Source organism: Oncorhynchus gorbuscha, unplaced genomic scaffold (assembly GCF_021184085.1).
Source record: "Oncorhynchus gorbuscha isolate QuinsamMale2020 ecotype Even-year unplaced genomic scaffold, OgorEven_v1.0 Un_scaffold_1016, whole genome shotgun sequence".
NCBI lineage: Eukaryota > Metazoa > Chordata > Actinopteri > Salmoniformes > Salmonidae > Oncorhynchus > Oncorhynchus gorbuscha.
In genome coordinates, this window is record NW_025745929.1 from 122,793 (window position 1) to 140,247 (window position 17,455).

General features: G+C 50.6%; 1 protein-coding gene across 1 annotated transcript in view; it reads right to left on the minus strand.

The window, feature by feature from the left end:
* Positions 1-17,455, minus strand: part of LOC124020997 (voltage-dependent T-type calcium channel subunit alpha-1H-like) — a gene marked incomplete at its 3' end in the record, with an annotated part of 212,184 nt that overhangs the window by 121,033 nt on the left and 73,696 nt on the right. Inside the window, 1 exon segment of the mRNA XM_046336312.1 lies at positions 628-739. Within this exon segment, the coding sequence (XP_046192268.1) occupies positions 628-739 (112 nt within the window).

Consider the following 17,455-nt stretch of genomic DNA (forward strand, 5'->3'; position numbering starts at 1 on the left):
TCCCAGAGAGGTGGGATGCTACATATCCCAGAGAGGTGGGATGCTACATATCCCAGAGAGGCGAAATGCTACATATCCCAGAGAGGTGGGATGCTACATATCCCAGAGAGGTGGGATGCTACATATCCCAGAGAGGTGGGATGCTACATATCCCAGAGAGGTGGGATGCTACATATCCCAGAGAGGTGGGATGCTACATATCCCAGAGAGGTGGGATGCTACATATCCCAGAGAGGTGGGATGCTACATATCCCAGAGAGGTGGGATGCTACATATCCCAGAGAGGTGGGATGCTACATATCCCAGAGAGGTGGGATGCTACATATCCCAGAGAGGTGGGATGCTACATATCCCAGAGAGGTGGGATGCTACATATCCCAGAGAGGTGGGATGCTACATATCCCAGAGAGGTGGGATGCTACATATCCCAGAGAGGTGGGATGCTACATATCCCAGAGAGGTGAGTTGCTACATATCCCAGAGAGGTTAAACTGTTGTCTCACATGAAACCCTTGATTCTCTTTATCCAAAATACTGGAGTATAGAAGCTAATTTTACATATAAACGTTAGCTTCACTGTCCAAAATAAAAACAAGAATGTAATTTGTACGTAAGGAGCCAACTTACCTGTAGGAAAGAGCAGCGGTTGTTGAGACAGTGAACGTCGTCGCAGGGCTGGAACATTCCCAACGTCACACAGTTCAGAAGAATAGCCAGCATGGAGACACGCTCAAACCACGTGGAGACAGGAGTCAAGGACCATTTAGAGTGGAATATATACCAGCATAGAGACAGGAGGACACATATAGAGGGGAATAAATACCAGCTAGAGACAGGAGGACACATATAGAGGGGAATATATACCAGCTAGAGACAGGAGGACACATATAGAGGGGAATATATACCAGCTAGAGACAGGAGGACACATATAGAGGGGAATATATACCAGCTAGAGACAGGAGGACACATATAGAGGGGAATATATACCAGCTAGAGACAGGAGTCAAGGAACATATAGAGGGGAATATATACTAGCTAGAGACAGGAGGACACATATAGAGGGGAATATATACCAGCTAGAGACAGGAGGACACATATAGAGGGGAATATATACCAGCTAGTGACAGGAGTCATGGAACATATAGAGGGGAATATATACCAGCTAGAGACAGGAGGACACATATAGAGGGGAATATATACCAGCTAGAGACAGGAGTCAAGGAACATATAGAGGGGAATATATACCAGCTAGAGACAGGAGGACACATATAGAGGGGAATATATACCAGCTAGAGACAGGAGGACACATATAGAGGGGAATATATACCAGCTAGAGACAGGAGGACACATATAGAGGGGAATATATACCAGCTAGAGACAGGAGGACACATATAGAGGGGAATATATACCAGCTAGAGACAGGAGGACACATATAGAGGGGAATATATACCAGCTAGAGACAGGAGGACACATATAGAGGGGAATATATACCAGCTAGAGACTGGGACACATATAGAGGGGAATATATACCAGCTAGAGACAGGAGGACACATATAGAGGGGAATATATACCAGCTAGAGACAGGAGGACACATATAGAGGGGAATATATACCAGCTAGAGACAGGAGTCAAGGAACATATAGAGGGGAATATATACCAGCTAGAGACAGGAGGACACATATAGAGGGGAATATATACCAGCTAGAGACAGGGGGACACATATAGAGGGGAATATATACCAGCTAGAGACAGGAGGACACATATAGAGGGGAATATATACCAGCTAGAGACAGGAGGACACATATAGAGGGGAATATATACCAGCTAGAGACAGGAGGACACATATAGAGGGGAATATATACCAGCTAGAGACAGGAGGACACATATAGAGGGGAATATATACCAGCTAGAGACAGGAGGACACATATAGAGGGGAATATATACCAGCTAGAGACAGAAGGACACATATAGAGGGGAATATATACCAGCTAGAGACAGGAGTCAAGGAACATATAGAGGGGAATATATACCAGCTAGAGACAGGAGGACACATATAGAGGGGAATATATACTAGCTAGAGACAGGAGTCAAGGAACATATAGAGGGGAATATATACCAGCTAGAGACAGGAGGACACATATAGAGGGGAATATATACCAGCTAGAGACAGGAGTCAAGGAACATATAGAGGGGAATATATACAAGCTAGAGACAGGAGGACACATATAGAGGGGAATATATACCAGCTAGAGACAGGAGGACACATATAGAGGGGAATATATACCAGCTAGAGACAGGAGGACACATATAGAGGGGAATATATACCAGCTAGAGACACGGGGACACATATAGAGGGGAATATATACCAGCTAGAGACAGGAGGACACATATAGAGGGGAATATATACCAGCTAGAGACAGGAGGACACAAATAGAGGGGAATATATACCAGCTAGAGACAGGAGGACACATATAGAGGGGAATATATACCAGCTAGAGACAGGAGGACACATATAGAGGGGAATATATACCAGCTAGAGACAGGAGGACACATATAGGGGTATATATACCAGCTAGAGACAGGAGGACACATATAGAGGGGAATATATACCAGCTAGAGACAGGAGGACACATATAGAGGGGAATATATACCAGCTAGAGACAGGAGGACACATATAGAGGGGAATATATACCAGCTAGAGACAGGAGGACACATATAGAGGGGAATATATACCAGCTAGAGACAGGAGGACACATATAGAGGGGAATATATACCAGCTAGAGACAGGAGTCAAGGAACATATAGAGGGGAATATATACCAGCTAGAGACAGGAGGACACATATAGAGGGGAATATATACCAGCTAGAGACAGGAGTCAAGGAACATTTAGTGTGGAATATATACCAGCTAGAGACAGGAGGACACATATAGAGGGGAATATATACCAGCTAGAGACAGGAGGACACATATAGAGGGGAATATATACCAGCTAGAGACAGGAGGACACATATAGAGGGGAATATATACCAGCTAGAGACAGGAGTCAAGGAACATATAGAGGGGAATATATACCAGCTAGAGACAGGAGGACACATATAGAGGGGAATATATACCAGCTAGAGACAGGAGGACACATATAGAGGGGAATATATACCAGCTAGAGACAGGAGGACACATATAGAGGGGAATATATACCAGCTAGAGACAGGAGGACACATATAGAGGGGAATATATACCAGCTAGAGACAGGGGGACACATATAGAGGGGAATATATACCAGCTAGAGACAGGAGGACACATATACAGGGGAATTTATACCAGCTAGAGACAGGAGGACACATATAGAGGGGAATATATACCAGCAAGAGACAGGAGGACACATATAGAGGGAATATATACCAGCTAGAGACAGGAGGACACATATACAGGGGAATATATACCAGCTAGAGACAGGAGGACACATATAGAGGGGAATATATACCAGCTAGAGACAGGAGGACACATATAGAGGGGAATATATACCAGCTAGAGACAGGAGGACACATATAGAGGGGAATATATACCAGCTAGAGACAGGAGGACACATATAGAGGGGAATATATACCAGCTAGAGACAGGAGGACACATATAGAGGGGAATATATACCAGTTAGAGACAGGAGGACACATATAGAGGGGAATATATACCAGCTAGAGACAGGAGGACACATGTCTGAGCCGGGGGTAACTCAGTAATCTGTTGTCTGGGTCGGGGGTAACTCAGTAATCTGTTGTCTAGGCCGGGGGTAACTCAGTAATATGTTGTCTAGGCCGGGGGTAACTCAGTAATCTGTTGTCTAGGCCGGGGTAACTCAGTAATCTGTTGTCTAGGCCGGGGTAACTCAGTAATCTGTTGTCTAGGCCGGGGGTAACTCAGTAATCTGTTGTCTAGGCCGGGGGTAACTCAGTAATCTGTTGTCTAGGCCGGGGTAACTCAGTAATCTGTTGTCTCAGCAGGGGTAACTCAGTAATCTGTTGTCTCAGCCGGGGTAACTCAGTAATCTGTTGTCTCAGCCGGGGTAACTCAGTAATCTGTTGTCTAGGCCGGGGGTAACTCAGTAATCTGTTGTCTAGGCCGGGGTAACTCAGTAATCTGTTGTCTAGGCCGGGGTAACTCAGTAATCTGTTGTCTAGGCCGGGGTAACTCAGTAATCTGTTGTCTAGGCCGGGGTTAACTCAGTAATCTGTTGTCTCAGCCGGGTTAACTCAGTAATCTGTTGTCTCAGCCGGGGGTAACTCAGTAATCTGTTGTCTAGGCCCGGGGTAACTCAGTAATCTGTTGTCTAGCCGGGGGTAACTCAGTAATCTGTTGTCTAGGCCGGGGGTAACTCAGTAGTCTGTTGTCTCAGCCGGGGTAACTCAGTAATCTGTTGTCTAGGCCGGGGGTAACTCAGTAGTCTGTTGTCTCAGCCGGAGTAACTCAGTAATCTGTTGTCTCAGCCGGGGTAACTCAGTAATCTGTTGTCTAGGCCGGGGGTAACTCAGTAGTCTGTTGTCTCAGCCGGGGTAACTCAGTAATCTGTTGTCTCAGCCGGGGTAACTCAGTAATCTGTTGTCTCAGCGGGGTAACTCAGTAATCTGTTGTCTAGGCCGGGGTAACTCAGTAGTCTGTTGTCTCAGCCGGGGTAACTCAGTAATCTGTTGTCTAGGCCGGGGTAACTCAGTAATCTGTTGTCTCAGCCGGGGTAACTCAGTAATCTGTTGTCTCAGCCGGGGTAACTCAGTAATCTGTTGTCTCATCCGGGGTAACTCAGTAATCTGTTGTCTAGGCCGGGGTAACTCAGTAGTCTGTTGTCTCAGCCGGGGTAACTCAGTAATCTGTTGTCTCAGCCGGGGTAACTCAGTAATCTGTTGTCTAGGCCGGGGTAACTCAGTAATCTGTTGTCTAGGCCTGGGGTAACTCAGTAATCTGTTGTCTAGGCCGGGGTAACTCAGTAATCTGTTGTCTAGGCCGGGGTAACTCAGTAATCTGTTGTCTAGGCCGGGGGTAACTCAGTAGTCTGTTGTCTCAGCCGGGGTAACTCAGTAATCTGTTGTCTAGGCCGGGGGTAACTCAGTAATCTGTTGTCTCAGCCGGGGGTAACTCAGTAATCTGTTGTCTCAGCCGGGGGTAACTCAGTAATCTGTTGTCTCAGCCGGGGGTAACTCAGTAATCTGTTGTCTCAGCCGGGGGTAACTCAGTAATCTGTTGTCTAGGCCGGGGGTAACTCAGTAATCTGTTGTCTCAGCCGGGGTAACTCAGTAATCTGTTGTCTAGGCCGGGGTAACTCAGTAATCTGTTGTCTAGGCCGGGGGTAACTCAGTAATCTGTTGTCTAGGCCGGGGTAACTCAGTAATCTGTTGTCTAGGCCGGGGTAACTCAGTAATCTGTTGTCTAGGCCGGGGGTAACTCAGTAATCTGTTGTCTAGGCCGGGGTAACTCAGTAATCTGTTGTCTAGGCCGGGGGTAACTCAGTAATCTGTTGTCTAGGCCGTGGTAACTCAGTAATCATTTGTCTAGGCCGGGGTAACTCAGTAGTCTGTTGTCTCAGCCGGGGTAACTCAGTAATCTGTTGTCTCAGCCGGGGTAACTCAGTAATCTGTTGTCTAGCCGGGGGTAACTCAGTAATCTGTTGTCTAGGCCGGGGGTAACTCAGTAGTCTGTTGTCTCAGCCGGGGTAACTCAGTAATCTGTTGTCTCATCCGGGGGTAACTCAGTAATCTGTTGTCTAGGCCGGGGGTAACTCAGTAATCTGTTGTCTCAGCCGGGGTAACTCAGTAATCTGTTGTCTCAGCCGGGGTAACTCAGTAATCTGTTGTCTAGGCCGGGGGTAACTCAGTAATCTGTTGTCTCAGCCGGGGTAACTCAGTAATCTGTTGTCTAGGCCGGGTTAACTCAGTAATCTGTTGTCAAGGCCGGGGTAACTCAGTAATCTGTTGTCTAGCCGGGGGTAACTCAGTAATCTGTTGTCTAGCCGGGGTAACTCAGTAATCTGTTGTCTCAGCCGGGTAACTCAGTAATCTGTTGTCTCAGACTCAAATAAATAAAATAAAAATGGAGAGACTGGAACAATACATCCTACTGCTACACACATCGTAGTGCTACACACACACACATACACACACACACACAGGACACAATACCTTAGTGCTAACAGAAACACACACACCCACCCGGTAGCCGTAGAAGCCAAGGACACAGAACAAAGAGCTCTGAGCATCAGTCTGGGACACACACACACACACACACACACACACACACACACACACACACACACACACACACACACACACACACACACACACACACACACACACACACACACACACACACACACACACACACACACACACACACACATGGACACACACACACACACACACACACACACACACAGACACACACACACACACACACATGGACACACACAGTCTCAGGGGCTTCTAGCTGTAATAACTGAGTTCCCTGATGCAGAGGTCATTATGGATGAGGAACCAGGGGAAGGATGGGAGGAGGGAGGAGATGAGAGGAGAAGGAGATTAGGGGGGAGGAGATGAGAGGAGAAGGATGGAGGAGGGAGGAAATGAGAGGAGATTAGGGGGAGGAGATGAGAGGAGAAGGATGGAAGGAGGGAGGAGATGAGAGGAGAAGGAGATTAGGGGGAGGAGATGAGAGGAGAAGGATGGAAGGAGGGAGGAGATGAGAGGAGAATGGTGGAAGGAGGGAGGAGATGAGAGGAGAAGGATGGAAGGAGGGAGGAGATGAGAGGAGAAGGAGATTAGGGGGAGGGGATGAGAGGAGAAGAAGATTAGGGGGGAGATGAGAGGAGAAGGAGATTAGGGAGGAGGAGATAAGAGGAGAAGGATGGAAGGGGGAGGAGATGAGAGGAGAAGGATGGAAGGAGGAGGAGATGAGAGGAGAAGGATGGAGAGGGGGAGGAGATGAGAGGAGAAGGATGGAAGGAGGGAGGAGATGAGAGGAGAAGGAGATTAGGGGGGGGAGGAGATGAGAGGAGAAGGATGGAAGGAGGGATGAGATGAGAGGAGAAGGAGATTAGGGGGGAGGAGATGAGAGGAGAAGGATGGAAGGAGGGAGGAGATGAGAGGAGATGGATGGAAGGAGGGAGGAGATGAGAGGAGAAGGATGGAAGGAGGGAGGAGATGAGAGGAGAAGGATGGAAGGATGGAGGAGATGAGAGGAGAAGGATGGAAGGGGGAGGACATGAGAGGAGAAGGAGATTAGGGGGAGGAGATGAGAGGAGAAGGAGATTAGGGGGAGGAGACGAGAGGAGAAGGAGATTAGGGGGAGGAGATGAGAGGAGAAGGAGATTAGGGGGAGGAGATGAGAGGAGAAGGAGATTAGGGGGAGGAGATGAGAGGAGAAGGAGATTAGGGGGAGGAGATGAGAAGAGAAGGATGGAAGGAGGGAGGAGATGAGAGGAGAAGGAGATTAGGGGGAGGAGATGAGAGGAGAAGGATGGAAGGAGGGAGGAGATGAGAGGAGAAGGAGATTAGGGGGAGGAGATGAGAGGAGAAGGATGGAAGGAGGGAGGAGATGAGAGGAGAAGGAGATTAGGGGGAGGAGATGAGAGGAGAAGGATGGAAGGAGGGAGGAGATGAGAGGAGAAGGATGGAAGGAGACACACACTCTGCCCCCCACCACACAGAGCAACACACACTCTGCCCCCCCCCCACCACAGAGCAACACACACTCTGCCCCCCACCACACAGAGCAACACACACTCTGCCCCCCACCACAGAGAGCAACACACACTCTGCCCCCCCCCCACCACACAGAGCAACACACACTCTGCCCCCCCACCACACAGAGCAACACACACTCTGCCCCCCCACCACAGAGCAACACACACTCTGCCTCCCCCCACCACACAGAGCAACACACACTCTGCCCCCCACCACAGAGAGAGTCTTTGGGGGAGAATTAATGAGAGCAGACCTTAATTACACACAACACAGGAGGAGGGCTGTGTTCACATCAGAGAGTGAAAAATCAAGGAACGAGTCAGCACTAAATTAATCTAAATTATATCTGTCTCTCCTCTGTCTCTCCTCTGTCTCTCTCTGTCTCTCCTCTGTCTCTCTCTTTCTCTCTCTGTCTCTCTCTCCATTGTCTCTGTCTCTCTCTTTCTCTCTCTGTCTCTCTCTCTCTCTCTCTCTCTCTCTCCTCTCTGTCTCTCCCCTGTCTCTCTCTCCTCTGTCTCTCTCTCCTCTCTCTGTCTCTCTCTTTCTCTCTCTGTCTCTCTCTCCTCTGTCTCTCTCTCCTCTGTCTCTCTCTCCTCTGTCTGTCTCTCCCCTGTCTCTCTCTCCTCTGTCTCTCTCTCCTCTCCTCTGTCTCTCCTCTCCTCTGTCTCTCCTCTGTCTCTCTCTCCTCTCCTCTGTCTCTCCTCTGTCTCTCCTCTGTCTCTCCTCTGTCTCTCCTCTGTCTCTCCTCTGTCTCTCCTCTGTCTCTGTCTCTCCTCTGTCTCTCCTCTGTCTCTGTCTCTCCTCTGTCTGTCTCTCTCTCTCTGTCTCTCCTCTGTCTCTCCTCTCCTCTGTCTCTCCTCTGTCTCTCCTCTCTCCATCTCTCCTCTGTCTCTCCTCTCCTCTGTCTCTCCTCTGTCTCTCCTCTCCTCTGTCTCTCCTCTGTCTCTCTCTCCTCTCCTTTGTCTCTCCTCTGTCTCTCCTCTCTCTGTCTCTCCTCTGTCTCTGTCTCTCCTCTGTTTCTCTCTCTGTCTCTCCTCTGTCTCTCCTCTCCTCTGTCTCTCCTCTGTCTCTCCTCTCTCTGTCTCTCCTCTGTCTCTCCTCTCCTCTGTCTCTCCTCTCCTCTGTCTCTCCTCTGTCTCTCCTCTCTCTGTCTCTCCTCTCCTCTCCTCTGTCTCTCCTCTCCTCTGTCTCTCCTCTGTCTCCCCTCTCTTTGTCTCTCCTCTGTCTCTCTCTCCTCTCCTCTGTCTCTCCTCTCCTCTGTCTCTCCTCTGTCTCTCCTCTGTCTCTCCTCTCCTCTGTCTCTGTCTCTCTCTCCTCTCTCTGTCTCTCTCTCCTCTGTCTCTCTCTCCTCTCCTCTGTCTCTCCTCTGTATCTCTCTCCTCTCCTCTGTCTCTGCTCTGTGTCTCTCTCCTCTCCTCTCCTCTCCTCTGTCTCTCCTCTGTATCTCTCTCCTCTCCTTTGTCTCTCCTCTGTCTCTGTCTCTCCTCTGTCTCTGTCTCTGTCTCTCCTCTGTCTCTGTCTCTCCTCTGTATCTCTCCTCTCCTCTGTCTCTCCTCTGTATCTCTCTCCTCTCCTCTGTCTCTCCTCTGTCTCTGTCTCTCCTCTGTCTGTCTCTCTCTCTCTGTCTCTCCTCTGTCTCTCCTCTCCTCTGTCTCTCCTCTGTCTCTCTCTCTCCATCTCTCCTCTGTCTCTCCTCTCCTCTGTCTCTCCTCTCCTCTGTCTCTCCTCTGTCTCTCTCTCCTCTCCTCTGTCTCTCCTCTGTCTCTCCTCTCTCTGTCTCTCCTCTGTCTCTGTCTCTCCTCTGTTTCTCTCTCTGTCTCTCCTCTGTCTCTCCTCTCCTCTGTCTCTCCTCTGCCTCTCTCTCTCTGTCTCTCCTCTGTCTCTCCTCTCCTCTGTCTCTCCTCTCCTCTGTCTCTCCTCTGTCTCTCCTCTCTCTGTCTCTCCTCTCCTCTCCTCTGTCTCTCCTCTCCTCTGTCTCTCCTCTGTCTCCCCTCTCTTTGTCTCTCCTCTGTCTCTCTCTCCTCTCCTCTGTCTCTCCTCTCCTCTGTCTCTCCTCTGTCTCTCCTCTGTCTCTCCTCTCCTCTGTCTCTGTCTCTCTCTCCTCTCTCTGTCTCTCTCTCCTCTGTCTCTCTCTCCTCTCCTCTGTCTCTCCTCTGTATCTCTCTCCTCTCCTCTGTCTCTGCTCTGTGTCTCTCTCCTCTCCTCTCCTCTGTCTCTCCTCTGTATCTCTCTCCTCTCCTTTGTCTCTCCTCTGTCTCTGTCTCTCCTCTGTCTCTGTCTCTGTCTCTCCTCTGTCTCTGTCTCTCCTCTGCATCTCTCTCCTCTCCTCTGTCTCTCCTCTGTATCTCTCTCCTCTCCTCTGTCTCTCCTCTGTCTCTGTCTCTCTCTCCTCTCCTCTGTCTCTCCTCTGTCTCTGTCTCTCTCTCCTCTCCTCTGTCTCTCCTCTGTATCTCTCTCCTCTCCTCTGTCTCTCCTCTGTCTCTCTCTCCTCTCCTCTGTCTCTCCTCTGTCTCTCCTCTGTCTCTCTCTCCTCTCCTCTGTCTCTCCTCTGTCTCTGTCTCTCTCTCCTCTCCTCTGTCTCTCCTCTGTCTCTGTCTCTCTCTCCTCTCCTGTCTCTCCTCTCCTCTGTCTCTCCTCTGTCTCTCCTCTCCTCTGTCTCTCCTCTCTCTCTCTCTGTCTCTGTCTCTCCTCTGTCTCTGTCTCTCCTCTGTCTCTCTCTCTCCTCTCCTCTGTCTCTCCTCTCCTCTGGCTCTCCTCTGTCTCTCCTCTCCTCTGTCGCTCCTCTGTCTCTGTCTCTCTCTCCTCTCCTCTGTCTCTCCTCTGTCTCTGTCTCTCTCTCTCCTCTCCTGTCTCTCCTCTCCTCTGTCTCTCCTCTGTCTCTCCTCTCCTCTGTCTCTCCTCTCTCTCTGTCTCTCTGTCTCTGTCTCTCCTCTGTCTCTGTCTCTCCTCTGTCTCTCTCTCTCCTCTCCTCTGTCTCTCCTCTCCTCCTGCTCTCCTCTGTCTCTCCTCTCCTCTGTCTCTCCTCTGTCTCTGTCTCTCTCCTCTCCTCTGTCTCTCCTCTGTCTCTGTCTCTCTCTCTCTCTCTGTCTCCTCTCCTCTGTCTCTCCTCTCTGTCTCTCTCCTCTCCTCTGTCTCTCCTCTGTATCTCTCTCTCTCCTCTGTCTCTCCTCTGTCTCTGTCTCTCTCTCCTCTCCTCTGTCTCTCCTCTGTCTCTATCTCTCTCTCCTCTCCTCTGTCTCTGTCTCTCCTCTGTATCTCTCTCCTCTCCTCTGTCTCTCCTCTGTCTCTCTCCTCTCCTCTGTCTCTCCTCTGTCTCTCCTCTGTCTCTCTCTCCTCTCCTCTGTCTCTCCTCTGTCTCTGTCTCTCTCTCCTCTCCTCTGTCTCTCCTCTGTCTCTGTCTCTCTCTCCTCTCCTGTCTCTCCTCTCCTCTGTCTCTCCTCTGTCTCTCCTCTCCTCTGTCTCTCCTCTCTCTCTCTCTGTCTCTGTCTCTCCTCTGTCTCTGTCTCTCCTCTGTCTCTCTCTCTCCTCTCCTCTGTCTCTCCTCTCCTCTGGCTCTCTCTCTCTCCTCTCCTCTGTCTCCTCTGTCTCTGTCTCTCTCTCCTCTCCTCTGTCTCTCCTCTGTCTCTGTCTCTCTCTCCTCTCCTGTCTCTCCTCTCCTCTGTCTCTCCTCTGTCTCTCCTCTCCTCTGTCTCTCCTCTGTCTCTCTGTCTCTGTCTCTCCTCTGTCTCTGTCTCTCCTCTGTCTCTCTCTCCTCCTCTGTCTCTCCCTCTCCTCTGCTCTCCTCTGTCTCTCCTCTCCTCTGTCTCTCCTCTGTCTCTGTCTCTCTCTCCTCTCCTCTGTCTCTCCTCTGTCTCTGTCTCTCTCCTCTCCTCTGTCTCTCTCTCCTCTGTCTCTCCTCTGTGTCTCTCTCCTCTCCTCTGTCTCTCCTCTGTATCTCTCTCCTCTCCTCTGTCTCTCCTCTGTCTCTCTCTCTCCTCCTCTGTCTCCTCTGTCTCTGTCTCTCCTCTGTATCTCTCTCCTCTCCTCTGTCTCTCCTCTCCTCTGTCTCTCCTCTGTCTCTCTCTCTCTCCTCCTCTGTCTCTCCTCTGTGTCTCTCTCCTCTCCTCTGTCTCTCCTCTGTATCTCTCTCCTCTGTCTCTGTCTCTCCTCTGTATCTCTCTCCTCTCCTCTGTCTCTCCCTCTGTCTCTGTCTCTCCTCTGTCTCTGTCTCTCTCTCCTCTCCTCTGTCTCTCCTCTGTCTCTGTCTCTCTCTCCTCTCCTGTCTCTCCTCTCCTCTGTCTCTCTCCTCTGTCTCTCCTCTCTCTCTGTCTCTCTGTCTCTGTCTCTCCTCTGTCTCTGTCTCTCCTCTGTCTCTCTCTCTCCTCTCCTCTGTCTCTCCTCTCCTCTGGCTCTCCTCTGTCTCTCCTCTCTCTCTGTCTCTCCTCTCCTCTGTCTCTCCTCTCCTCTGTCTCTCCTCTCCTCTGTCTCTCCTCTGTCTCCCCTCTCTCTGTCTCTCCTCTGTCTCTCTCTCCTCTCCTCTGTCTCTCCTCTCCTCTGTCTCTCCTCTGTCTCTCCTCTGTCTCTCCTCTCCTCTGTCTCTGTCTCTCTCTCTCTCTGTCTCCTCTGTCTCTCTCTCTCTCCTCTGTCTCTCCTCTGTATCTCTCTCTCTCCTCTGTCTCTGTCTCTCCTCTCCTCTGTCTCTCCTCTGTATCTCTCCTCTCCTCTGTCTCTCCTCTGTCTCTGTCTCTCCTCTGTCTCTGTCTGTCTCTCCTCTGTATCTGTCTCTCCTCTGTATCTGTCTCTCCTCTCTCTGTCTCTCCTCTGTATCTCTCCTCTCCTCTGTCTCTCCTCTGTCTCTCCTCTCTCTCTCTCTCTCCTCTGTCTCTCCTCTGTCTCTGTCTCTCTCCTCTCCTCTGTCTCTGTCTCTCCTCTGTATCTCTCTCTCTCCTCTGTCTCTCCTCTGTCTCTCCTCTCTCTGTCTCTCCTCTGTCTCTCCTCTGTCTCTCTCTCTCTCCTCTGTCTCTCCTCTCTCTGTCTCTCTCTCCTCTCCTCTGTCTCTGTCTCTCTCTCCTCTCCTCTGTCTCTCCTCTGTCTCTGTCTCTCTCTCCTCTGTCTCTCCTCTCCTCTGTCTCTCCTCTCTCTGTCTCTCTCTCCTCTGTCTCTCTCCTCTGTCTCTGTCTCTCCTCTGTCTCTCCTCTCTCCTCTGTCTCTCCTCTCCTCTGGCTCTCCTCTGTCTCTCCTCTCCTCTGTCTCTCCTCTGTCTCTGTCTCTCTCTCTCTCCTCTGTCTCTCCTCTGTCTCTGTCTCTCTCTCCTCTCTCTGTCTCTCCTCTCCTCTGTCTCTCTCTCCTCTGTCTCTCCTCTGTCTCTCTCTCCTCTGTCTCTCCTCTGTATCTCTCTCTCTCCTCTGTCTCTCCTCTGTATCTCTCTCCTCTGTCTCTCTCCCCTCTGTCTCTCCTCTCTCCTCTGTCTCTCCTCTGTCTCTGTCTCTCCTCTGTCTCTGTCTCTCCTCTGTCTCTGTCTCTCCTCTGTCTCTCCTCTGTATCTCTCCTCTGTCTCTCTCCTCTGTATCTCTCTCCTCTCCTCTGTCTCTCCTCTGTCTCTCTCTCCTCTCCTCTGTCTCTCCTCTGTCTCTCCTCTGTCTCTGTCTCTCCTCTCCTCTGTCTCTCCTCTGTATCTCTCTCCTCTGTCACTGTCTCTCCTCTGTATCTGTCTCTCCTCTGTATCTCTCTCCTCTCCTCTGTCTCTCCTCTGTATCTCTCTCCTCTCCTCTGTCTCTCCTCTGTCTCTGTCTCTCTCTCCTCTCCTCTGTCTCTCCTCTGTCTCTGTCTCTCTCTCCTCTCCTCTGTCTCTGTCTCTCCTCTGTATCTCTCTCCTCTCCTCTGTCTCTCCTCTGTCTCTCTCTCCTCTCCTCTGTCTCTCCTCTGTCTCTCCTCTGTCTCTCTCTCCTCTCCTCTGTCTCTCCTCTGTCTCTGTCTCTCTCTCCTCTCCTCTGTCTCTGTCTCTCTCTCCTCTCCTCTGTCTCTCCTCTGTCTCTGTCTCTCTCTCCTCTCCTGTCTCTCCTCTCCTCTGTCTCTCCTCTCCTCTGTCTCTCCTCTCTCTCTGTCTCTGTCTCTCCTCTGTCTCTGTCTCTCCTCTGTCTCTCTCTCTCCTCTCCTCTGTCTCTCCTCTCCTCTGGCTCTCCTCTGTCTCTCCTCTCCTCTGTCTCTCCTCTGTCTCTGTCTCTCTCTCCTCTCCTCTGTCTCTCCTCTGTCTCTGTCTCTCTCCTCTCCTCTGTCTCTCCTCTCCTCTGTCTCTCCTCTCCTCTGTCTCTCCTCTGTGTCTCTCTCCTCTCCTCTGTCTCTCCTCTGTATCTCTCTCCTCTCCTCTGTCTCTCCTCTGTATCTCTCTCCTCTGTCTCTGTCTCCCCTCTGTATCTCTCTCCTCTCCTCTGTCTCTCCTCTGTCTCTGTCTCTCCTCTGTCTCTGTCTCTCCTCTGTCTCTCCTCTGTATCTCTCTCCTCTGTCTCTGCCTCTCCTCTGTATCTCTCTCCTCTCCTCTGTCTCTCCTCTGTCTCTCTCTCTCCTCTCCTCTGTCTCTCCTCTGTCTCTCCTCTGTCTCTGTCTCTCCTCTATGTCTCTCTCCTCTCCTCTGTCTCTCCTCTGTATCTCTCTCCTCTGTCTCTGTCTCTCCTCTGTATCTCTCTCCTCTCCTCTGTCTCTCCTCTGTCTCTCTCTCCCCCCCTCTGTCTCTCCTCTCTCTCTCTCCTCTGTCTCTGTCTCTCCTCTCCTCTGTATCTCCTCTGTCTCTCCTCTGTCTCTGTCTCTCCTCTGTATCTCTCTCCTCTCCTCTGTCTCTCCTCTGTGTCTCTCTCTCCTCTGTCTCTGTCTCTCCTCTGTATCTCTCTCCTCTGTCTCTCCTCTGTGTCTCTCTCTCCTCTCCTCTGTCTCTCCTCTGTCTCTCCTCTGTCTCTGTCTCTCCTCTGTCTCTGTCTCTCCTCTGTCTCTCTCTCTCCTCTCCTCTGTCTCTCCTCTCTCTCTCTCTCCTCTGTCTCTGTCTCTCCTCTCCTCTGTATCTCCTCTGTCTCTCCTCTGTCTCTGTCTCTCCTCTGTATCTCTCTCCTCGCCTGTGTCTCTCCTCTGTCTCTCTCTCCTCTCCTCTGTCTCTCCTCTGTATCTCTCTCCTCTGTCTCTCCTCTGTCTCTGTCTCTCTCTCCTCTCCTCTGTCTCTCCTCTGTATCTCTCTCCTCTGTCTCTCCTCTCCTCTGTCTCTGTCTCTCCTCTCCTCTGTATCTCCTCTGTCTCTCCTCTGTCTCTGTCTCTCCTCTGTATCTCTCTCCTCTCCTCTGTCTCTCCTCTGTGTCTCTCTCTCCTCTGTCTCTGTCTCTCCTCTGTATCTCTCTCCTCTGTCTCTCCTCTGTGTCTCTCTCCTCTCCTCTGTCTCTCCTCTGTATCTCCTCTGTCTGTCTCTCCTCTGTGTCTCTCTCCTCTCCTCTGTCTCTCCTCTGTCTCTCCTCTGTCTCTCCTCTGTCTCTCCTCTGTATCTCTCTCCTCTGTCTGTCTCTCCTCTGTCTCTCCTCTGTATCTCTCTCCTCTGTCTCTCCTCTCCTCTGTCTCTCCTCTGTATCTCTCTCCTCTCCTCTGTCTCTCCTCTGTATCTCTCTCCTCTGTATCTCTCTCCTCTGTCTGTCTCTCCTCTGTCTGTCTCTCCTCTGTCTCTCTCTCCTCTCCTCTGTCTCTCCTCTGTATCTCTCTCCTCTGTCTCTCCTCTGTCTCTCTCTCCCCTGTCTGTCTCTCCTCTGTCTATCCTCTCCTCTGTCTCTCCTCTGTCTCTCCTCTGTCTCTCTCCCCTCTGTCGCTCTCTCCTGTTTGTCTCTCCTCTCTCTGTCTATCCTCTGTATCTCTCTCCTCTGTCTGTCTCTCCTCTGTCTCTCTCTCCTCTCCTCTGTCTCTCCTCTCTCTGTCTCTCCTCTGTCTCTCCTCTGTCTCTCCTCTGTCTGTCTCTCCTCTGTCTGTCTCTCCTCTGTCTGTCTCTCCTCTGTCTGTCTCTCCTCTGTCTGTCTCTCCTCTCTCTGTCTCTCCCTCTGTGCGTGTCGGTCTGTCAAATCCCATTTTATCTGTGACATTCTTGGTAAACAAAAAGTCTAGGCGAACAGTGAAATGCTTCCTTACAGACTGTAGGATGTGTGTGTGTGTGTGTGTGTGTGTGTGTGTGTGTGTGTGTGTGTGTGTGTGTGTGTGTGTGTGTGTGTGTGTGTGTGTGTGTGTGTGTGTGTGTGTGTGTGTGTGTGTGTGTGTGTGTGTGTGTGTGTGTGTGTGTGTGTGTTCGTATGTGAGCCAGACCAAACAGAGAGTAGAGCGTAATTCTAGTTGTCATGGGAACCACCGTCTCTCACCATGAAAACAGACTGGAGGGTCAGTTTCTGTGTTGTCACTGTGACAGATTAGTACACAACTACTAAACAACCACCACACAACCAAGACACAACCACCACACAACCACCACACAACTACCACACAACTACCACACAACCACCACACAACCACCACACAACCACCACACAACTACCAAACAACTACCACACAACCACCACACAACTACCAAACAACTACCACACAACCACCACACAACTACCACACAACCACCACACAACTACTAAACAACCACCACACAACCACCACACAACCACCACACAACTACTAAACAACCACCACACAACCACCACACAACCACCACACAACCAAGACACACCTACCAAACAACCACCACACAACCACCACACAACCACCACACAACCACCACACAACCAAGACACACCTACCAAACAACCACCACACAACCACCACACAACCACCACACAACCAAGACACACCTACCAAACAACCACCACACAACCAAGACACACCTACCAAACAACCACCACACAACCAAGACACACACCTACCAAACAACCACCACACAACCAAGACACACCTACCAAACAACCACCACACAACCAAGACACACCTACCAAACAACCACCACACAACCAAGACACACCTACCACACAACCACCACACAACCACCACACAACCACCACACAACCAATCACACAACCAAGACACAACCAACACACAACCACCACACAACCACCACACAACCACCAAACAACCACCACACAACCAAGACACAACCACCACACAACCACCAAACAACCAAGACACAACCACCACACAACCACCAAAAAACCAAGACACAACCAACACACAACCAAGACATAACAAAGACACAACCACCTATGTCTCACTATCTCCACGGAAACAAAGAGGAAACGTCCTAACCCTAACCCTAAACCATACCACTCCTACTACCACCATCACTAACCTGTTACCATTACCACCCATACCACTCCTACTACCACCACTAACCTGTTACCATTACCACCCATACCACTCCTACTAGACACCACTAACCTGTTACCATTACCACCCATACCACTCCTACTACCACCATCACTAACCTGTTACCATTACCACCCATACCACTCCTACTACCACCACTAACCTGTTACCATTACCACCCATACCACTCCTACTACCATCACTAACCTGTTACCATTACCACCCATACCACTCCTACTACCACCACTAACCTGTTACCATTACCACCCATACCACTCCTACTACCATCACTAACCTGTTACCATTACCACCCATACCACTCCTACTACCACCATCACTAACCTGTTACCATTACCACCCATACCACTACTACTACCACCACTAACCTGTTACCATT